The sequence below is a fragment of the Sarcophilus harrisii genome, chromosome 6, assembly GCF_902635505.1.
Source record: "Sarcophilus harrisii chromosome 6, mSarHar1.11, whole genome shotgun sequence".
Classification (NCBI taxonomy): domain Eukaryota; kingdom Metazoa; phylum Chordata; class Mammalia; order Dasyuromorphia; family Dasyuridae; genus Sarcophilus; species Sarcophilus harrisii.
The window spans coordinates 34,656,180-34,676,934 of record NC_045431.1 but is presented as its reverse complement, the minus strand read 5'-3'; the positions used below and the strand labels follow the sequence as shown (position 1 = coordinate 34,676,934).

Sequence of the window (20,755 nt, the reverse complement as noted above, 5' to 3'; positions counted from 1 at the left end):
TTTGTGTAGATGCTGAGGCTTTAGTCCCAGGTGTCATGGGCCCTTTTGGCAGACTGGTGGATCCTATCTTAGGAAAAAAAAAACGTTTTTTAAATGCATAAAACATATGGCAACTAATGCTATTGAAATAAAATGTATTTCTCCTTCACCAAAATTCACATATCCTCTAAAACTTGTGGGAGTCTCTAAATATGTGGTTAAGAAACCTTGCTTTAGGATGTGTGTATGTGTGTGTGTATACATACAAGATAAATACTATATACACGGGCACACACACAGATATATGTATATGAAAGACATATGGCTCAATAGGTGAGAGAGAAAATCACTGACATCTCTGTTTAACTTTGTGCCTTTCTTTCTATTTACTTACGGGAGAGTGAAACTCTTTTTGTATTTGAGAGACTGTAAATAAGACCTTGGAATCTCTCTCACATGTTGCCTATGTTTATCTCTTTTTACTTCTGGTATCTTAAAGGGGAATGTGCTTCACTTTTATAGGGGAAATGCTTTATTCTCTTACAATCCTGTTTCACTAAATGTTCTCCCTTCAAATTCCTCTCTTCTGGAAGATAGTTAAAAGGCAAGCATAGAGGTGGAAGTAGAAGAGCACTAGTTTTCTTGGATGCAGACCTAGATAGATTATCTTGTACTTGGTATGGTTTTTTCTACAGGACTCTTCTAGCAAGTTAGTGCCCTAAATTGCTAAATATATACTTTGTATTTTCTTATCTATGTTCATATTGGATCTCAAGAGTAAAATGTAAACTCTTTGAAGTCAGAGATTATTTCTTTTCTTTTTCTCATTTTTGGATCCCTAGTACAGTTCTTTCTATATAGTAGGTATTTAATAAAAGTTTGTTGAATTGTATCGTTACAGATATTTGGCTGTTGCCAAAAATAGGAAGCATTTCTATCATACATTGAAGTTTGCAAAATACTTTGTAAAATGAAATATAATATGAATTGATTCCCATAATAATCCTGTGATTAGGAAGGTACAAGTGTTATTATATAATGGGGATATTTTATAAATGAGGAAACTCTGACTCAATATTACATAAACGATAAAAGTCTAGAATACAGGTCTAGAAACTGATGTGGGGCCTAAGACAAGAACAACAAAATTTATCCAGAACAAAGAGTTGGAATAGTTGTCTCCAGTCGACTTTATGAAAAATTCAATTGTATGGAGACAGAAACTTGGGAAGAAATCTTTGAATTTAGGACATAAGGTCCAGTGGGGAGGGGTAAGGCTAAGAAATACTGACCTCTGGGAGAAATAAAAACTCCAGTACATTAGCCACGAATGTCATGTGGCTACTACAAGGGAGCACACCAGTGGGGTAGAAGCAAGATGGAGGTCGGCCAAGGTGACTTTTGGAAATTTCCTATTTTACCTAATTATTTTTGCAAACCTGGTTCTAAGCTCAGTTTTTTTCTTACTTACTGAAGGAATAACAGCTTTGTCAGTCAATGTTCAATTGATTTCAATAGACAGAGGCAGAGTCCCAGTTGCCCCATTTACCTCCCTCTAAATTTAGTTTTCTCTCCCTTACATAGAGCTGCCTGTATAATTCTACAGCAATAGAACACACACTTTTGGTCTTAATTCCTTATGACGATGGTAGCTTTCATTTAAATAATCTCTTTTCAGCCTATAGTGAAAACGGGGTAAATTGATAGTTTGGGAGAAGCTATAGTAGCAAATAATACTTATACAAATGTTTCAATTTTCTTCCTTTTTAAAAGTTAAAAAAAAGAAAAATGAAAAAAGCTCTTTTGGTAGCCAATGGTACTTAGTCAAATATTGGTTGTGTACTTAGGAAGAAATAAAGCTATTTAGAATTCAGGGAGTTATTTTTGTCATGTGCAATTTCATACCTTAAAGTTATATTTTAGACATTAGTCCAGATGAATGATTAGCCCCAAAGAATATTTCTAAGGGATTGATGTCAGCCCACTGGGAAGATTCTAGAGGATTGATGCAGGATATTTGTTCTCTTCATTTTAATCAGTGATTTGGGATAAGGCACAGAAGGCATACTTATCAAATATGTTGATGTTCTGAAGCTTGGAGGCAAAGCTAATGTATTGGATGACATAGTTATGATACAAACACATTTTTTAAAGATTGGAATAATTAGCTGAGTCTAACTTTTAAATGTAACAGAAATAGAAGTCTTAGCTTGGATTAAAAGAACCCACAACAACTTCACAAGTATAAGGTAGAGGAAATGTTGATAGAAAGCAAGAGATTTGGTGGTTTCAGTGGCCTGCTCCCTTAATGTGTCAGCATTATGATCTAATAGATTAAAAGCCAATGAATTTTTTTAAAAAACAAAAAAACCCAATGAACTTGCTTACCAAATCAAACAACTATTTTACTACTACTAGAAATATACTAACCATGAGAAAGGAGATAATTTCTTTATAGTCTTCTCTGGTCAGAATATTTGGAGTACAATTATATTATTTTAGGAATCACAAAGAGATGGAGCTCATTTAGAGGTAGATGCACAGGATGACAAAGGTAGCAAATCCAGACCATTTAAGGACTGATTAAAAAAATGAATATGAGTAATCTAGAGAAGAGGAGTCTTAAAAGGGACATGATTATCATCTTTAACTATTTTATGACCTGACATGCAGAAGAATGGTTAGACTCAGGGTGCTTGGTCCTTGAATATAGGAACTCTGCTTCAGTTCCATTTAAACAGGAACTGTCCAAAGTGTGATGTGTTTCTAAAGGAAACAGAATTCTCCATTATTGGAGGCCTTCTATGAGAGGCTAAATGATCATTTACCAGGGCTATAATAGAGGGAATTCATTCTGGAAGGGTTTGTGCTAGGTTATTTTGGAAGTCTTTACAGAAATCAACTCTTTAGGAATCTTGTGCTTCTATGACTAAAGATTTTTCTGTGGTGTATTTTGTTAAAAAAGGATTCAGTTCAAGTATAAAAGTGAAGTTAAATTATGGTTTGGTCTTTATATTTTTAAAGTACTATCCATCCATCGGTGGATGTTTAAGTAACAGACAGTGACTTATTCAAGTTTGTAGATGTTTGTTGAAATGAATTGCATGTATAAAGGATTTAATCACATAAAGAAGAGTCATCTGGTGACAAAGGAACAAACACGACATTATTTCTTTATTGCTGTAACAATGGTACTGGCAGAGAAGTTTCAAGTTGATGAAGATTTCATATATTTGTAAGTTACTATTTAGAAAAAATTAAACTATTGTTCAAGTATTGTCTATCCTTAATAGAGACTTAAATGAATAATGTTTTGAAATGTTTTTTTTGTATCTGATAGAATTAAATTCTACAATGCTCAGCAGATATTACAGAATATAAAATAATCAATAAAAGTATATCTGAAGACTAAGTCCTAATATTCTGAGCAAATTAATGAATCAGCCTTATCTTCTCATTCCTGTTTCAAAAGATTTTTGGTTTTTTTTGGGTATAACAAAAAGGTTCTGCCTTGATTACAAAAATATTGATAGCAACTAAAATAGCTGAATGTGTTTGGGTTTAAATTCCTCTATTTTAATTTCACTATTTTATAATTTAATGTCAGGAAGTCAGTTGAAAGAAATGGAATGTAAAAAGAAAAACATATTTTACAAGTTTTCTAATTGTTCAGTCTTGATGTATGGTTTAGGTGAAGTCTTTACCTGTGACACGCAAATATATGACAACTAGCAAAATCAGACTATTTTCTCATAATCAGACCTCTCGGTCTCATACACATTCATGCTTCTAAGACACTAAACTTTATTCATGACAATATATTATTTTACTCATATGAAGTGTTTGATCTGCCTCCATAATTACTGACTTCCAAAGGGTAACTTACTTTATCTGCATTATTGGCTGTATCAACTATTTGTGGGCTGATCATTTTAGGTTACTATCAAAGGAATTGATGACATTGAAAGTGCCAATCCAATCAGTTGTCAAGATTTCTGTATAGACCAAAATGACACCCACACCATCAACTTCTCAAAAAATAAAATCAACAGACATTTATTCAATGACTTCTAAGTTTTAATATTAAGCACAAAGGACTGAAAGGCAAAAACCAGTTCTGCATCTTAAAGTGCTCCCAATATCATGGGGGAGACATATAAATAACATGTACAAACAAGATATGTGATAAATTGTCATTAATCACAGAGGAAAAACACTAAAATTAAGAAAGACTGAGATTTTATCATGACAAGGAACTGGAAACTGAATGAATGGCCATCAGTTGGAGAATAACTGAATAAATTATGATATATGAATATAATAGGATATTATTGTTCTATAAGAAACAATCAGCAGGATGATTTCAGAGAAGCCTGGAGAGACTTACATGAACTGATGCTAAGTAAGATGAGTAGAAGCAAGAGAACATTGTACATGGTGGCAACAAGAAGACTGTATAATGGTTAATTCTGATGATCGTGGTTCTTTTCAACAGTGAGGTGATTCAGGCCAGTTCTAATGGTCTTATGGTAGTACCATCTGCACCCGGAGAGAAGACTATGGGGACTGAATGTGAATGATAACATAATATTTTCACTTTTTTGTTGTTATTTGCTTACATTTTATTTTCTTTCTCATTCCACCCCTTTTGATCTGATTTTTCTTGTGCAGCATGATAATTGTGGAAATATGTATAGAAGAAAAGCACATGTTTAACATATATTGGATTACTTGCTTTATAGGGAAGGAGATGGAGAGAATGGAGGGAGAAAAAATTTGGAACACAAAGTTTTTCAAGGTCTAATGTTGAAAACTATCTATGCATATGCTTTGAATATAAAAAAGCTTTTAAAAAATGGAACCCTGCAAGAGGTTTTTTACAGGAAAGATTTTATCTGAGTCCTAAAGGAATCGGGGAAGGCAGGAGGGGTTAATGAGGAGGGAGAGAATTCCATGTATGAAGGATATCCATTGTAAATGCACAGAATCTGGAACCTTATAAACAGGACAAATGGGAGGTTTGGTATAAATAGAGCCAAATCCCCAAAGCACCAACTTGTAAGCATTTGTTCCTTCTAGTAGCAGTCATAGGTGAATTACATGGTCATAAGGGTATCTATCCAACAGCTTCTATAAGCCTAGAGATTAGGGAATCTGAATGTAGACAGAAATAATACCTAAAAGTTCTCTTATCATCTTTCTGCTTTGGAAAGAACCTGTCCCATTTTTAGTCTTGCCTCAAATCTCTTCCCTAATCAAGTCCATTTTCTACTCAATAGCCAAAATGATCCTTCTAAAGAACAGGTCTGACCACATCATCCTCTTCTCCTGAACTCTTAACCACAAAAAGTAGCTAATAATGCCTGTGTATTTATTCTTAAAGCAATTAGGAATTTCGCATGTATGACAGTGTGAAATAAGTTAACTTTCCAGGACAAAGCATCTCCTATTTCATTTCATTTCTCAGTTTCCTCATCTGTATAATGGTGATAATAATAGCACCCACTTCCCAAAGTTGTTGTGAGGCTTAAATGAGATATTTGTGAAACTCTTGGGCACTATGCTAGTACACACAATAGTATAAATATTAACAATTAAGCAATAAGTAGCAATTATGATTTCTTTCTCAAAATTGTGTGTGTATGTAATTATATAAAATAGGTAAATATACTCTGAAAGACAGGGTCATATATAAATTTTGCATTTCCTCTAGCACAGCATTGTGCATAAGTAGACGATAAAGTGTTGAATGTTTGGTTGATTTAACAAAACAAACTTTAATATATACATATTTTTATATTTCTTTGTGAAAACCTCTCTAAACTTCTTGAATTTTATTGTGAAAAACTATATTATCCAAGCATCTGTGCTTGCTACCCTCCATCTACCCCTGATCCCATCTACTCACAACTTTCAATCTCTAGTGTGCAGTTCTGTTCATCCAGAGGATATCTTCGCAGATCCATCATGCAAGCAGCTGTTGTTGTGATCCTGTAAGAAAGAAAAAAAAAGGAAAAGGAAAATCATGACCCAAATTCACATGGAAAATGACATCTGACTGCCAGCCTTTTGGATAGTATTCAGGATCTACCTTTCAAGGAGTTAAAAAAAAAATCAGCCAGCTGACAAAACATATTTATCAGCCCAATGAATAGTCCAGAGCTTGGCCCACATCTCCTGGTGTCAAGGAGTGGCACTTTTCAGTGACTGGCAGGGTTTTTTGAGAATTCTTTCTTTTACTTGATTTCTTAAGAAACATGGATAGTTATGTCATTGACAAATTCTGTGACCGTGGGTAAATTCTTCCTCAAAATTACAATGAGGAAGTTGGGCTAGACAGGAGTTTTAAATCATTTTTGTGTTACGGACTGTTTGGGCAATATGATAAAACCTATGGACTCCTTCTTAGCATAATTCTAAATTTATTAAAATTAATTATAAAATTTTAAAAAAGCAATTTAAGAATAAAAATCATTTTCATGTTTAAAATTAATTTAAAATGAGTTTTAAAAAATGCATATAATAAATACAACGGACTAGCAACTCTGTATTATAAAGGAAACTAGTTATATTGATATATAATTACAAAATCTATTTTTTAAAAACAAGGTTACATTCTTATGTTAAGAACCTCTGGATTGGTTATTTCTCATGTCTCTTTCGGCTCTAACATTCTATAATTCTAAGACCTAAGAGAGGTTACTCAATTAATTTTGTTATTAATTCATGCCTTATTGTGAATGAGCTCATCTGATATTTTCCAGGGAACAGTTGTGATAGAGTGGAGAGAATTTAAAGACTGCATGAAGAACAGTGAAAGAAGCAGATTATCAAGGACATCTGATTCCATAGAAAAGACAATTCCTCAGACATAGGTTCGACAATAGCAATGGTGTGACCAAGTGAAGGGAGACAGTAAATTAATTTGCTTTGGTTGATGTAGAAGAAATTGAGCAAGGGGATTCAGAAAAGACAAGGGACATCGGGTATTTTGGATCAATGGCTATGAGGTTCAATAAAAGTCTTGGTTCCAGCTCTTGTTGTGTTGGATGTTTTTCACTCTCTGATTATGTGGCAAATTATCTGAGTATATTATGACTGACCTGCTTCACCAACTTAATTTTAGAGCTATGCCATTGAGTTAGCCAGAATCCCATGATGATGTTGGTGGCCAAATGGTTTAAACACTGAACTATTACAGAATCGAATAATTTCAGAGCTGGGAGGGATCTTGAGGGGTAGGGAGGATTTACTCTGAAGGCAGGGAACATGTCACCTATAAGTTTTGTATCTCCTCCAGCAGAGTGTTCTGCACACGGCAGACAATAAAAGTTTGTTGAGTGCTTGGTTGATCTAACAAGATAAACTTCCATAGATCTGTATATTTTATATGAGAGAAATGAATATTATGCCATCCTATTATTAGCTAAATATTAATTTGTGATTCACCCTTTTTCTCCTATTTAAGACTAGACTCCTGAAAAGGTCAGTCAATCTCTGAAGGGCATGATTAAATGACACGATTATTCCTGAAGAGCGATCCCTAAGTCTTTGCAATTTATAATACAAAGATTTTTTTCTTTTCAAAATGCTACCAGCTTCCTATCAACTAGTAGTAATATGTGCAATATAGTAGTGATTCTTTCCTTGAAAGTTTCAGCGAGTCATAGAGGTGATTCTGAGTTTTCAAAAGCATTTGTCAACAGAATCCAAGTTCCAAGAGCTGGAAGGTCTGGTGTAGAGGACAGGGTACTAGAGCTGGAGTCCACAAGCCCCGGATTCACAAGTCACCCAAGGTACTTGCTAAGTGGGTGACTCAAGTGGGCCAGTAATTCAGCTTCTGTGTGCTTCGATTTCCTCAGCTATGAAACAATCGGGTTGGATTCCTTTTCTGCTCTAATCTAAGATACTAAGGAAAGGTTTATGTTCAGGTGAAGCTTCATCCTAACTAAATGCTATGGGGATCGTTCAGCCTTAATGATCCAAATCATATTCTGTGTCATTAAAAGCCCAAAGAATTATGCAGCCAAGTAATCACATGGAACGGTAGAACTCTTGCTGGAAGTATTTGCATCTGAGGCCCATGTCCTAAATTATTATTTGGGCTTTCCATTTGACTTCTCCCATCAAGGCCTCCTTTTCCGGGGAGTTTGAGAGAATTAGCTTGCAGAGTTGGCAGCAAACAATGGCACATCAGATTGGTCACTGTTTATGGGGAAGTAGTTAGCCAACTGTTACTCTGGACACAGATTCCAAGTGTGGGGGCAGGAGGCAGCACGATGTGTCTGCTTCTTTTAAAATCAAATCAACAAGCATTTATTAAGCACTTACTATGTGCCAGACAGGCTATTTGCAATGGTCATTGTGATAATTTGTTTATAGAATTGACCACTGGCCCTGAAAAAGAGATGGGTTATTAAAAGAAAGTGAGCCAAGGTTACTATGGGATACTGAAATAAATAGAAATCATGTTGCTGTGACTTTCACTGAGTAAACTCAGAATTTATCAGGCAGGATTGGTCCTTTCTGAGCTGAACTCCCTTTCTTCAGTTGAGCAAAGAAGAAATGATTGTGTTAATTCTGGATGTAGATCACCTTTGGCTGCTCTACGAAGGGAAAAAAATAGGTATTGTTTGTCGTCAGGAAACTTATCACTGAAGACCTTATGTATTCATATCACTCTTTAAAAATGTTATCGGTGAAACTCGTGGCCTCTCATAATTTCTGGGCATTCCAGGAGACTTTCAACTGTGCTTACTTTCCCCCGCCTAATGTAGATCCTCCAGAATTATCAACCAACTGAAAAAAAAGGTGGAAAGAACCAAAACTCCTATTCCAAAATAAAAGCAAACTCTAAGTCTGAAAGTAAAAAACAGAGCACTATTCCAGAGAATTTTTGATTAGGTATGATTTGCTGTGACTACAAAGAATTTATCAGGAAGTGAACATCTTCAATTATAAAGGAAGATAGTAGGCATTCCTACAATTGTAAACAATTCCCAAGTAAACCAGAGCTCCTCATGGAAGCCCCAAGGAGTTTTTCATTTGTAAGCTACCCTATGACCCATCTGGGAAAGAATCTGGGGTGGATGGGTAAATAATTGCTTATGGATTCTTCTGAGTCATGTATTAAAGCATGATCCTATCCAGAGACCAAATTCAGGACCTTGGATTTATGGTGCATTTAATGAGCCTAAAATGTAATACCAATATGAATGAAAGCTGGTTAACTTTGGTAGGAGAAAATCTCTCTTTTATGATCATGGATGGAATGTCACAAATAACCAACCCAAAACAACCTTATCAAAACAAAACAAAACAAAACCCCAAATGATCCAAAAACCAAATCCCATCATGTGTGAGGAGAAATACATTAATGTACATGATCATCATTGCTAAGTCGATAGCATCACCTCAATCTATGAAGGACTGATAATAAATAAATAGGATATAACTAGAGACTCATCTAGGTTCACACCAACAGAACCTGTATGTGTGTGCATATTATGAAATGATTATGATTACAATTGATCATATTGTACATTTAAAGTATAGTTTACTTTTCCATCTTTTCCTTGAGTAAATAAATCTATCTATACTGATCTGTCCATCTTAAAGGGTGAGCTTCTGTAGTATCTGTATCTTGGTTTTGTTCATAGCCAAGAGGAAGTTAATACGGATGCCCATTTAGGTTCGGTAATTTGGCAATTTCTTTTTTGAACTCCAAACGATATTTCCTTGCAAAGTTTTGGCTCCATATCCTTGGGACAATTCAGGGGCTTTCTTAAATCATTAAGAAGACCATTTAGTGAGTGGTTTGCATCTTGCTCTAAATTGATATAGCACATAAGTAGTAAAAACATAACAACAAAACAAACAGAAAGCTAAACTGGGTTTGTGTGATATCATATATAGTGGCACTTGCTAGATATTTTTTGAAGATGGTGTTTGAAAAAAAAATCTACACTGAAAAGAGTGCTCTTTCATCAGCAAGCTTCCATTCCTTTTTATCTCTTTTGTTTCTATGCCTCTGGTTTCTTTTTTTCCACTGTGTTTTGTAGATCTAGTTCAGAATGCTAATAAGACTCTTTTTGGTGCAATCCCAGTTAGTGATTTCCAGGTAATTAGTTGCATACCAAATGTTGTGTAAATGGGCTCATTATTATTCATTTCTGTAAGGCTGGGTGATTCATGAGCCACTTTGTGAATATGAAAAGCAGTTCATAAATCAGAGCCAAAAAGAAAAGAAAAGAATAATAACAGGACAATAATAATTAACAGTTCCTTGTCAGGGATCCAGCCCTTGGTCTCAATCACACTGTCACTGTGGATGTCTGGTTGGGTTAGGGAAAGGAATGAGTACTTTCCCAAATTTGTGTCATTTTTACTTTATTGTCTTCATAAGGAACAAGAGCGCTTATTAAATTTATACCACAGTTGATATTTCTTAATTAGCAATTTACTGAAATATGTATTCAGAAATAGAGGAAGAAGTCTCCTATCATCTTGACTGTCAAGCTCTCTCTGCAAGTGATCAACCACTTGGGACGAATTCAAAGGACAAAAGACCCTCCCAAAGTGAAAGGAGATCTTGAGTCTGAAAATCAAATAAGATCACAGATGAATCAAGCATTTTTAAAATGAAGTATCCTATTTTTAGTGGTCACGGTCAAACAAAGAACTTTATAAAATTTAAATCAGCCCTTAGGATAGGATGGGGATGAATTCTGATAATGGTCTTTTAAAAAATACTGCCCTAGAGCGATACAGTGCCAAGATAGAAAAGTTCATAGATGGTTTTTATTGTTGCAGTACAAATGCCACGGGGATGAGAACATTTACCCTGTATTTCCCATTCTGTAAGAGGGACACACCTAGCTCAAGTTCTTCCAGTCAAAGAAATAGTTACAACAAATTTACATTTCCTGTGCCATGGCGTAAGCTATCTATGAACTTTTCATTCTGCATTTGTGGGACCTGAACAACTTCACGGGGCTTGACTTTTTTGTGCAAAAAGACCCGAAGTAGAGTGACAGAATGACCACAGCAGTAGCCTCCCCATCCCACTAAGTTAGGAAGCTCTGGGTCACCTTATCAGAGTCTTCATGCAAAATTAGAGTATCACCAGATGGCATTTCCTTGAGTCATCAATCAATACCCTTTCCCAAGTTTAAACTTCTTGTGCTTTCTCTTCATTCCTGGTTCTGCTCCACCAAGAAAGCCTGTGGGAATCCACCAGACTTGACTGATTTAGAGAGAAAGATTCCTCACTTCTTCTGGGGTTCCTAAGGGGTGACCAATTCTATGTAGGTCCCAGCAGACTGTATCTGTTTCCACATTCTCCCACACTCTCCTTCATAGTGTAAGTATGTCACTTCCATAAAGCTGTCTTACTTTACTGTCTTATTGTATGTCCTGCATTTCCTTGTACTGGATGATGGGTATTCTGAAACTTCCTAAGTCTACATTAAGGGAAATGAAAAGAAAGTTAAGAATCTATACTTGATCAAGCTATTTTAGGGAAGTGTTGATTTGCATTGCCCATGAATTGACCGCTTTTTGCTTTTTCCAGCTGAGGTGCTCACTCACTTGATAGGCTGATAAGGATATTCCAAGTAATAAACTTTTTATATTTCTATGAATCTGTGACCTCACAGGTATGGGTTGCTTCCTACTACTGCAGCTTGGAACCTCGTCCACATTTTTTATATCTTTCTTGGAAGATCTACAAGAAGGCACATAGACCTTTCTCTGTTCCCTCCCCATTCCCTCATATTTTGTGGCTACCAGTACTACACTAAACATCTCTATTACTCCATGGTTGGTCCATTTCTTTTTCTGGTCTTTCCTGTCTTTAATGAAATCTTTTATGCTACTTCTTCCATGCAAGTCATCATTGGTAATATAGACTGTCCCAAAGGTCTTAGTGGATTATACTGGGATATATTCATACCCACCAAGTGTATTTCCATTGCCTATAACTAGGATTTGTCTGGGATGTTGGTGTTCCAAGGTTTATACAACAATACTGAGAGAATATTGGTATTATAAAGGTGGATTTTGGCATCAAGGAAAATCTTGGCATTATTAAAATGGCCACATAATTTCCTAGAGGATTGGAGTACACTTTCCACTTTAAATCTTTACTTTGTGCCTTTGTCCATATCTAATTCCTATCCAAGATATCTGTGCTGACAGACTGACTCGGTGAGCTGTCTACTACCCAATGACTTGTTATAATCTTCATCCACTTGAATTTTCCTGTGTGGGTTATGGGCCAATTTGTTTTGAGTGGCCATGGCTCTAATTGAAGAGACCCTTCAGTGTTCTGGGACTTCATGAAATCAGCATAATATTCCATGCAAACTGGAACATCTGGAAAACAAATCTAAGGGAATTTAGATTTTGAGTTAGGGTTAGAGTCTCCTCCGTCCTGGAGATCAGTATACATCGCCTTGCTTTATTCCTCACTTACTGTTTATAGTCAGAATGTTTGTGAAAAAAAATAATTGCTGTAGTAGCATCCATAAAGGGATATTTTGCAATCTTAACTTTATCTTCATAATTATTCAGTTCACTGAGACACGTACAAGATTCTGTTGAATGGTTTGATGATTAGCAAGGAGGTCTGGCCCATGTTCAGTCCACATCAGCTTGGGTAAGATGATGTTTCCATGTGGACAGGGATATGGAGATATCATCTTTGTAAGCTGAGAGGATATGCACATGTGCTAGATCCTCAAAATCACTTTTGATCACATAGCAAAGTTAAAACTTCCAGGCTCTCCTTCAAAGTGTTTCCTATGCATATGGTAAGCAAAAAACTAATATTCCAAGTAGCTATGATATATATATATATATATATATATATATATATATATATATATATATATAAATTTGACTGCAAATAAAGCAATGGCTTTGAGACCTCCAATTCCTAAATAAAGCAGGATAAATCATATCTAGCCCTGGAAATAAGAGGTGACATCCAGCGTACAGGTAGTGCTGCTGAGATATAACAATTATTTTTCCATAAACAGAAATCATCCTTACTTGTATGAGTCTAAGCTTAAATTAAGACGGGTAATAGAATTGTGACAAATATCTGGCAGAAATTAGACAAAATTTGCTCCAGTTGAATTTCATTTATGGATTTTTGAGATTTAATCTTGTCATCACCGTCTGCTGAGTTTCAGAGGCTTGGCTTTCTGATCCAAATCGTTTGAGGTTAGATGAATTATACTTAGAGTAGGGCTTCTTAACCTGGAATTTGTAAAATTGTTTTCTTTAAAATATTATAACTCTACTTCATATTAATTGACTCCCTTTGTAATTCTAGGTATTTTATTTTATGCATCTTTAAAAAATGATGAGAAGAGGTCTGTAGGATATCCTGGACCTGCCAGAGGGGTTCAAGACACAAGCCAGGGGAAGAAGCCCTGACTTAGAGGATGGGCATTTGGATAGGGTTTTCATACTTGCTCCAAATTCAAATTCAGAACATGGCTCATGGCAAGACAAGGGAAGCTGAAAGTACTTGCCTGAGGAAAACAAAACTTAAAAATTGGAAAGTGACATTTTACACTTGTAACCCCAAGTTATAGCATTTCAGACAGCTCAGATGAGTGCATTAATATTAAAATCAGGTTTCTCTTTTTATGATGTCCTAAGTATAACGATCTAGAATGGGCAGACCCATGTACTGTGAATTATGCCTAGATTCTCTTCCATTAATTTTCTGCAAAGGGTAGTGAGGTCACCATCAAAGCCAAAGAGGCTCCTGAGCTAATTGAAATGTAAACTGTTGGAGGGGCCAAAAGGCTACCCATTTCTCCTGAAAATTTTAAAAGGATCAAAACCCTCGTCTTGCATCGCTGGGGAGACAGAGCTGTAATTATCATGGAAACGGCACAGTGTCCAATCCGGCATCTCTAACAGGGCAGGTGAACCCCAGAGTGGCCCTTTCTCTCAACTCTGCTGACGGCCGCCGGGAGCAAGAACCGGCTGCCTGGAGCTTCTCCGGGCCAGGATAATCATCGAGAAAATGAGAGATCAGGAGGCTGGGTGTTTTCCCCACAAATGCTTCTGGTTCCAGATGGCAAAAAGCGACAATGGGCGCATCCCTCTAAAGTAGGAAAGCTCCATCCATCTTTCTCCCTGCAGCTCCAGGTCTGACTGGCAGTGTGCTGGGTTCTGTCTCTCCCTCTCACTAGATGATCACCGGTCCAGTTCCTCTCCCAGACTTCTTACTTTATACACACAGGTATGAACATACACATTTACACACATATGTAATGTGCACACACACAGTTGCCCAGGGGCACACAGCTAGCGAGTGTCTGAGCCAAATCTGAATCCCAGCCTGGCAGCCCACCCGCCCATCACGCCACCAAAGTGCCCACACTTGGCATGGGACAAAATTAAAAAGATCAAAGAGCTTCATCCAGAAGAGGATTAGGGTGGAATTTGAGGGGGAAAAAGGATGGGCTATCGGATATAGATAAAACGAATTTTGGTCTCGGCTAGTTAGTGTGAGAAAGAGAGTGAGAGAATCATGGATTCCTAATAATTAAATGACTGCTTTAGTTTCAGGTATGACAACAAGTGAAAGATATGGTGTTTTCAGGTATGTTGACTGAATTCAACATCCAGAGAGATAGTAAGTCTGGCTTGATGGAAATTCAAACTACAACTTTATATTTTTTACTTTTTTTTTTTTTTTTTTATAAGGAAGGGAGGATAATGCAGAAATTTGGGCCCTTGAAAGGTTGGTCCTCCTGTTTTTTAATTCAGAGAACAGGGAATTGGATGACTCCCAGTGGACACATTACATATTTTTCATCTCTTGGGTTGGCTTTGGGATCCAAGAAATGAATTTAACAATCTCTCTTCTACTGCTCATGGACATTATTTGCTTCTCATGTTCTCAATCATCTGCTTTGGTCTTAGAAGTGACAACTAACCAACAATGAAGATGTTAATGCCATAGTAATTTCAGGGAACAGTTCCTTTCTTTCTTCCTTTCCTTTCTCCTTCCCTCCTTCCTTTCCTTCCTCCCTCCCTTCCTCCTTTTCTTCCTCCCTCCCTCCCTCCTTTTCTTCCTCTCTCCCTCCCTCCTTCTTTCTTTCCTCTCTCCCTCCCTCCGTTCCTCCCTTCCTCCCTCCCTCCCTTCATCCCTTTCTTCCTCCCTCCCTCCTTCTCTTCCTCCTTCCCTCCCTCCCTCCCTTCCTTCTTTCCTTCCACAAATAGTTCTTACTATATGTGTATTAGGCGATAAGGTTTTGAGGAAGTGCTGTAGTATAGTATACATGTGATTTTTCATTTTTATCTTCTTATACCTACTCCATATTTGAAGACTGGTACAAGGGTAATGAACAAAGTGTTAGGTCTGGACTCAGGAAGACAGTAGTTAAAAGTCTATTCCTGACTCTTATTACTTGTAGGACCATAAGCAAGACCGTGACCTCTCTGTGATTCACTTTCAATATGAAAAATGGTGCTGGTTGAAGTCAGGAGAACCTGAGTTCAAATCTGGCCTCAGACACTTAACACTTCCTGGCTGTGTGATCCTGGGCAAGTCACTTAACCCCAATTGTCTCAGGAAAAAACAAAGCAAAACAAAGCATGATAATAGTAATACCTATTAGCAGTACCTGTCTAGCATATACTAATCAATTCTCCAAACTTGAAGCACTATATGAATGTCTATTATTGTTATTAAACTACCAACAATAAATTGTTGCAAGATCTAACACTAATAAGTGTTACAAGATAAAGCACTACAAACCTGAGTGCTTTAAGGTTCACAAACATCTCATTTCATTCTTTGAGATGAAATTTGAGAAAATTCCCTTGATGTAGGTGCGATTATTGCCCTCATTTAAGAGATGAGTAAACAGAGGCAGGTAGCAGTGAAATGACTTCCTCAGAGTCAGGCAGGTAATAACTATCTAAGGCTGGCTCTGAGTTCAGGTCTTCCTGGGTTCAGGGCCAGCATTAGCTCCTGTTGGGGTTTCTTTGCTTTGTTCTGGAAGAGGACCATAACATGGGGAGTGATGCTGGGACGTGCAAGAGAGCTGCCTTGGACCCGGCTCCAGTGGCAGCTGGGGGAAAGACAAGGGTATCACCAGAGGGATGCTGGCCACAGGGCCTTAGTATCAAGAGCCAGGACAGGGGCACTCTGCCCCTTTGTGGCAGCTCTGTAGCCAGTCCTCTGGACTTTCTGGACCAGCCACGCCCAGCCCCCCAGGTTGGGGCAGCAGCTTGGATTCCCTCTGAGACAGGGTCCGCCTTCCTTCTTCCCCACACCTCCTGCGGAGATCTGATTTAGCTCATTTAAGAAGGCAGCTCTTTAATTATAGCTTTAGAAATGAATGAGAACCTAAAGCCCGTCCTGTGTCTGCTCAGAGATCTCCTCCCAGTCTGTATGATACCCACAGACCAGATCCAGATCCACTCTCTGCTGCTAAGCCAAAGCTCAGGGGGCTGGCTGCCCCCTCCCAGGAGCTCCCTCTGGGGAGCATCACTGTCACACATTCTGTTTGTGGAGGTGACTCTGTCTCTGTCTCTCTCCCCATCTCTGTCTGAATGTCTGTCTGTCTGCCTGTCTCTATCTCTGTCTCTCCATCTCTCTGGCTTTCTGTCTGTCTCTCTGTCTCCCTCTTTCTGTCTGTATCTCTCTGTCTCTCTGTCTCTGTCTCTGTCTCTCTCTCTCTCTCTGCCTGTCTTTCTCTCTTTGTCTTTCTGTTTCTTTCTCTCTGTCCCTCTCTCTTCCCATCTATGTCTGTCTGTCTGTCTGTCTCTGTCCCTGTCTCTCTCTCTCTGTCTCTGTCTTTCTCTCTCTCTTTCTCTGTCTTTCTCTCATTGTCTTTCTGTCTGTCTCTGTCTCTGTCTCTCTGGTAGAGCTCCAGAAGCACATTGGATTACGCCCCGATGCCTTGGCCAGCTGATCTATCGCCACTGTTCTCAGCTATTCTTATGTATTCTGTTTTTTGTCCTTTTATGCCAACCACGGGAGAACAGGGTTGGTTTTTTCCAGGCTATGAGCAGTCTGTTCAATTAGCTCTATTCCAGAGGTCAGAGAAGAGGACAGTCCAAGTGTCCTTGAATCAAGGACTGATCTTGACCTTAGCCCTTCCCTATTAAAGGGCTTCCATCTTAGGTGTTATGTCCCCAGTTAGATCAAGAGTCTCCTTCCATGGCCAGGCAGCATATGTGTGCACAAATAATCTCCTTGACCTCAAGGAGCTTACATCCCTTAGTGATAACTGGACAGAAACAACTACCAATGCAAAGCAACATAAGAAAAACACTAAATGAACAGAGAACAGAGTTTTCCTAGAGTTGCAGGAGCTCAGAGGAGGAAGAGATAATTTCCAAGTAGAGTATCATGAGGAGGTGCTCTTTGTGCTGGACCTTGAAAAATGGATGGGATTTTGATAGTCAAGAGAAGAGAGGACATTTCAAGTGGAAGAAATGAGCAAAGATGTGAAAGTCTAACTCTTAGCACGGTGTGGAGCATAATAGGCTTTTAATTAATGCTTGGGGACATCATTTGACATGACGTAATTTGGGAATATTAATCTAACTTGGTTTAAGAAGAAGGCATGTGTGAGAACTACAATCAGCAGCACGTCTTGGGCTCAGCTTGTGCAGAGACTGGAGCTCCATGCTAAAGAGTTTGGAATTTATTGGGAAGGCCATGGGGAGTGTGAATGTTTTTTTTTTTTTTTTTACCAGGGAATGACAGGATCAGAACTGCTATTTGTAAGGAATTTTAGCTCAATGCCTGGCACATGGTAGGTACTTATATACATAAGTACCTGTTTTCTTCCCTTCCCCCTCTAAGTAACTTAATCTGGTGGCAAGAGCAGATAAAAATTGGGCAATAGCAAGAAGCAAATTTATAAAGAGAACAGAAATGATTTGTTTTCTAATCAAAAGAAATGAAAAATATTGAAGTAAAACCAAGTTTTTTTTTTTTTAAAGATAACTAGAACTCTACATGACTACTTGTTTATTATCAGGTATGGGTTCACTATGTACATTTAAGTGTTTGGATTTTCAAGGCTGAGTCTGGGTCAATTAGAATTCTGAATTCAATTATGTCTTGTTGGGAATTCTTTTGAACAAGCATACTTAAATCCACCTACTCTGATTTAATGGATATTTTGTAAGTAGGCAAGCAATAAATAAGTAGATCCATAAAGACCACTCAGAGATAATTGATTGAATTCTCAGTAATTAATTCAAATTCAGGTCAGCTTTTCATCTATGGCTTCTGTGCATCAATGTATCACCCTATATCATTTTGTTTTCAGCTTTTCATAGAGGTAAGAAACAGATGATAATAGTTGACAGGATCATGGACCAAATACCTAACAGTGCACTGAAGAACATTTAGGAAAAAAAAATCCTTGAACCTTCCTTTTATTTCTTTTATGCCAGGGCTAATTATTTTTTCTGGCCTAGAATTACACTAATTTTCACAGTTATGTTGGCTGCATTGCAGAATGAAAGGACAAATGAATTTAGAGTTAAACATCTGGGATTCAAATTTGTGCTTGCTGTATTCCCTTAGATGGCAACCTGCTAGTTAGTTACTTCCTGACCTTTAGAGAAACCATTTTTCTAAGCTTAGGTAGTTTTATATCTATAGAACAATGAAGTCAGAAGCTCTTCTAGTTCTAAATTTTGTTTCTGCTTTTCACTTGGGATTGCTCTCTTGGAAGCTTGTCTGAAGAACTTGGCAGTGCAGACACAGCTCAGCATCTAACTGATTTTATTGGTTTTCCATTCAAAGGGAGCCAGTCCTCAAATTTCTATTTGTTGCAGAATTGCTTTAAAATATATCTAGCTGACACACCATTGTTGGAAATGTCATCTTTTTGGCTTCCACATTTGCAAAACTGATTATCTTTCCCTATTTTATTTAGTATTTTATTTTCCTCCAGTTACATGTAAAAACAATATTTAACATTCATTTTTTAAAACTTTGAGTTCCAAATTCTTTCCCTTCCTTCCTCCCTAACTCCCCTCATTGAGAAAGCAAGAAATTCTATATAACTTATAAATGTGTAGTCATGTAAAACATTTTCATTTAAGTCGTGTTGTAAAAGAATACAGAAAAAAAGCTCAAGAAAAAAAGAAAGTAAAAAAGGAAGCTTCTTCAATCTGTTTTCAGATACCATCAATTTTTTCTCTGGATGTGGACAGCATTTTTCACGAATCATAATCTTGGATTATTCTATTGCTAAGAATAGCTAAGTCATTCACAGATGATCATCTTACAACAGTGTTATTACTTTGTACACAGTACATTTCACTTTGCATCAGCTCATGGAAGTCTTTCCAGGTTTTTCTGAGAGCATCCTGCTTATCATTTCTTACAGCATAATAGTATTCTATCATGATTCCAGACCGCAGTGTGTTTAGTCATTCCCCAGTTGATAGCCATGCCAACAATTTCTAGTTTTTTATCACCCAAAGAGAACTGCTATACATATTTTCTTACATACATTTCTTACATTTACATTCCTTTTCCTTTTTTTTTTTTTTAATCTCTTTCAGGATACAGACTTGATAGTGGTTTTGCTAAGTCAAAGGGCATGCATGATTTTATAGCCCTTTGAACATAATTCCAAATTGCTCTCCAGAATGGTTGAATCAGTTTACAATTACACCAACAATACGTTAATATATATATTTCTCTACATCCTCTCCATCACTTGTCATTTTTTTTCTGTCCTGTTAGCTAATCTAATAGATATGAAGTAGTAACTCAGAATTATTTTATTTTGCATTTCTTCCATCAATAAATAATGAGGTAATACATTTTTCATATGGTTATAGATAGCTTTGATAACTTCATCTGAAAACTATTCATGTCTTTTGATCATTTATTGATTAGAGAATGGCTTTTATTTTTATAAATTTGACTTAATTCTCTATCTAGTTGAGAAAAGAAGCTTTTATCAGAGAAACTTACTTCAAATTTTTCCCACAGTTACTATTTCTAATTGTATTTTTCTCCATCTTATTTTCCCCATTTATTCTATTCTTGCTTTACTTTCACTCTGTCCCTTCTCCAAAGTGTTTTGCTTATGACCACCCTCTGCACCAATCTGTCCTTCTATCACCCCATGTCCTCCTCTTATCCCTTTCTCCTACTTTTCTGTTGAGTAAGATAGGTTTCTATACTCAATTGAGTATCTTATTCCTTCTTTGTCAATTCTCTTTCTTTCCCTTTTCCTAGCACATTCCTTTCCCATCTCTTGATTTTATTTTTAGAGATATTATTCTTTCATATTCAACTCATACCTATGTCCCCTGTTTTTTTATACTTCCTCTATCTGCCCTAATAAAGAGAAAATTCTTACAAGTTACAAGTATCACCTTTCCCTGGAGGAATGTAACCAGCATAACTTTATTAAGTTCTTTATGATTTTCCTATCCTGTTTACCTTTTTATGCTTCTTTTGAGTCTTGTATTTAAAAGTCAAAATTTCCATTTAGCTCTGCTTTTTTTTTCCATTAAGAAGGCTTGAAAATTTGCTATTTCATTGAATATTTGCTTTTTTCTCCTGAAATATTATACTCATTTTTGCTGAGTAGGTGATTTTTGGTGGTAGTCATCGCTTCTTTACTCTCCAGAATATCATATTTCAATTTCTCTAATCCTTTAATGTAGAAGTGACTAAATCTTGTGTTATCCTGACTGTGGCTCTACAGTACTTGTATGGTTTCTTTCTGGATGCTTGCAAAATTTTCTTCTTTAC

General features: G+C 36.9%; 1 protein-coding gene across 1 annotated transcript in view; it reads right to left on the bottom strand.

Moving 5' to 3' along the window:
* The window catches only part of GABRB1 (gamma-aminobutyric acid type A receptor subunit beta1), a 405,352-nt gene that overhangs the window by 60,428 nt on the left and 324,169 nt on the right, over window positions 1–20,755 (bottom strand). The window contains exon 5 of the mRNA XM_003773278.3: window positions 5,888–5,970. Within this exon, the coding sequence (XP_003773326.1) occupies window positions 5,888–5,970 (83 nt within the window). The remainder of the gene's footprint in view (window positions 1–5,887; window positions 5,971–20,755) is intronic.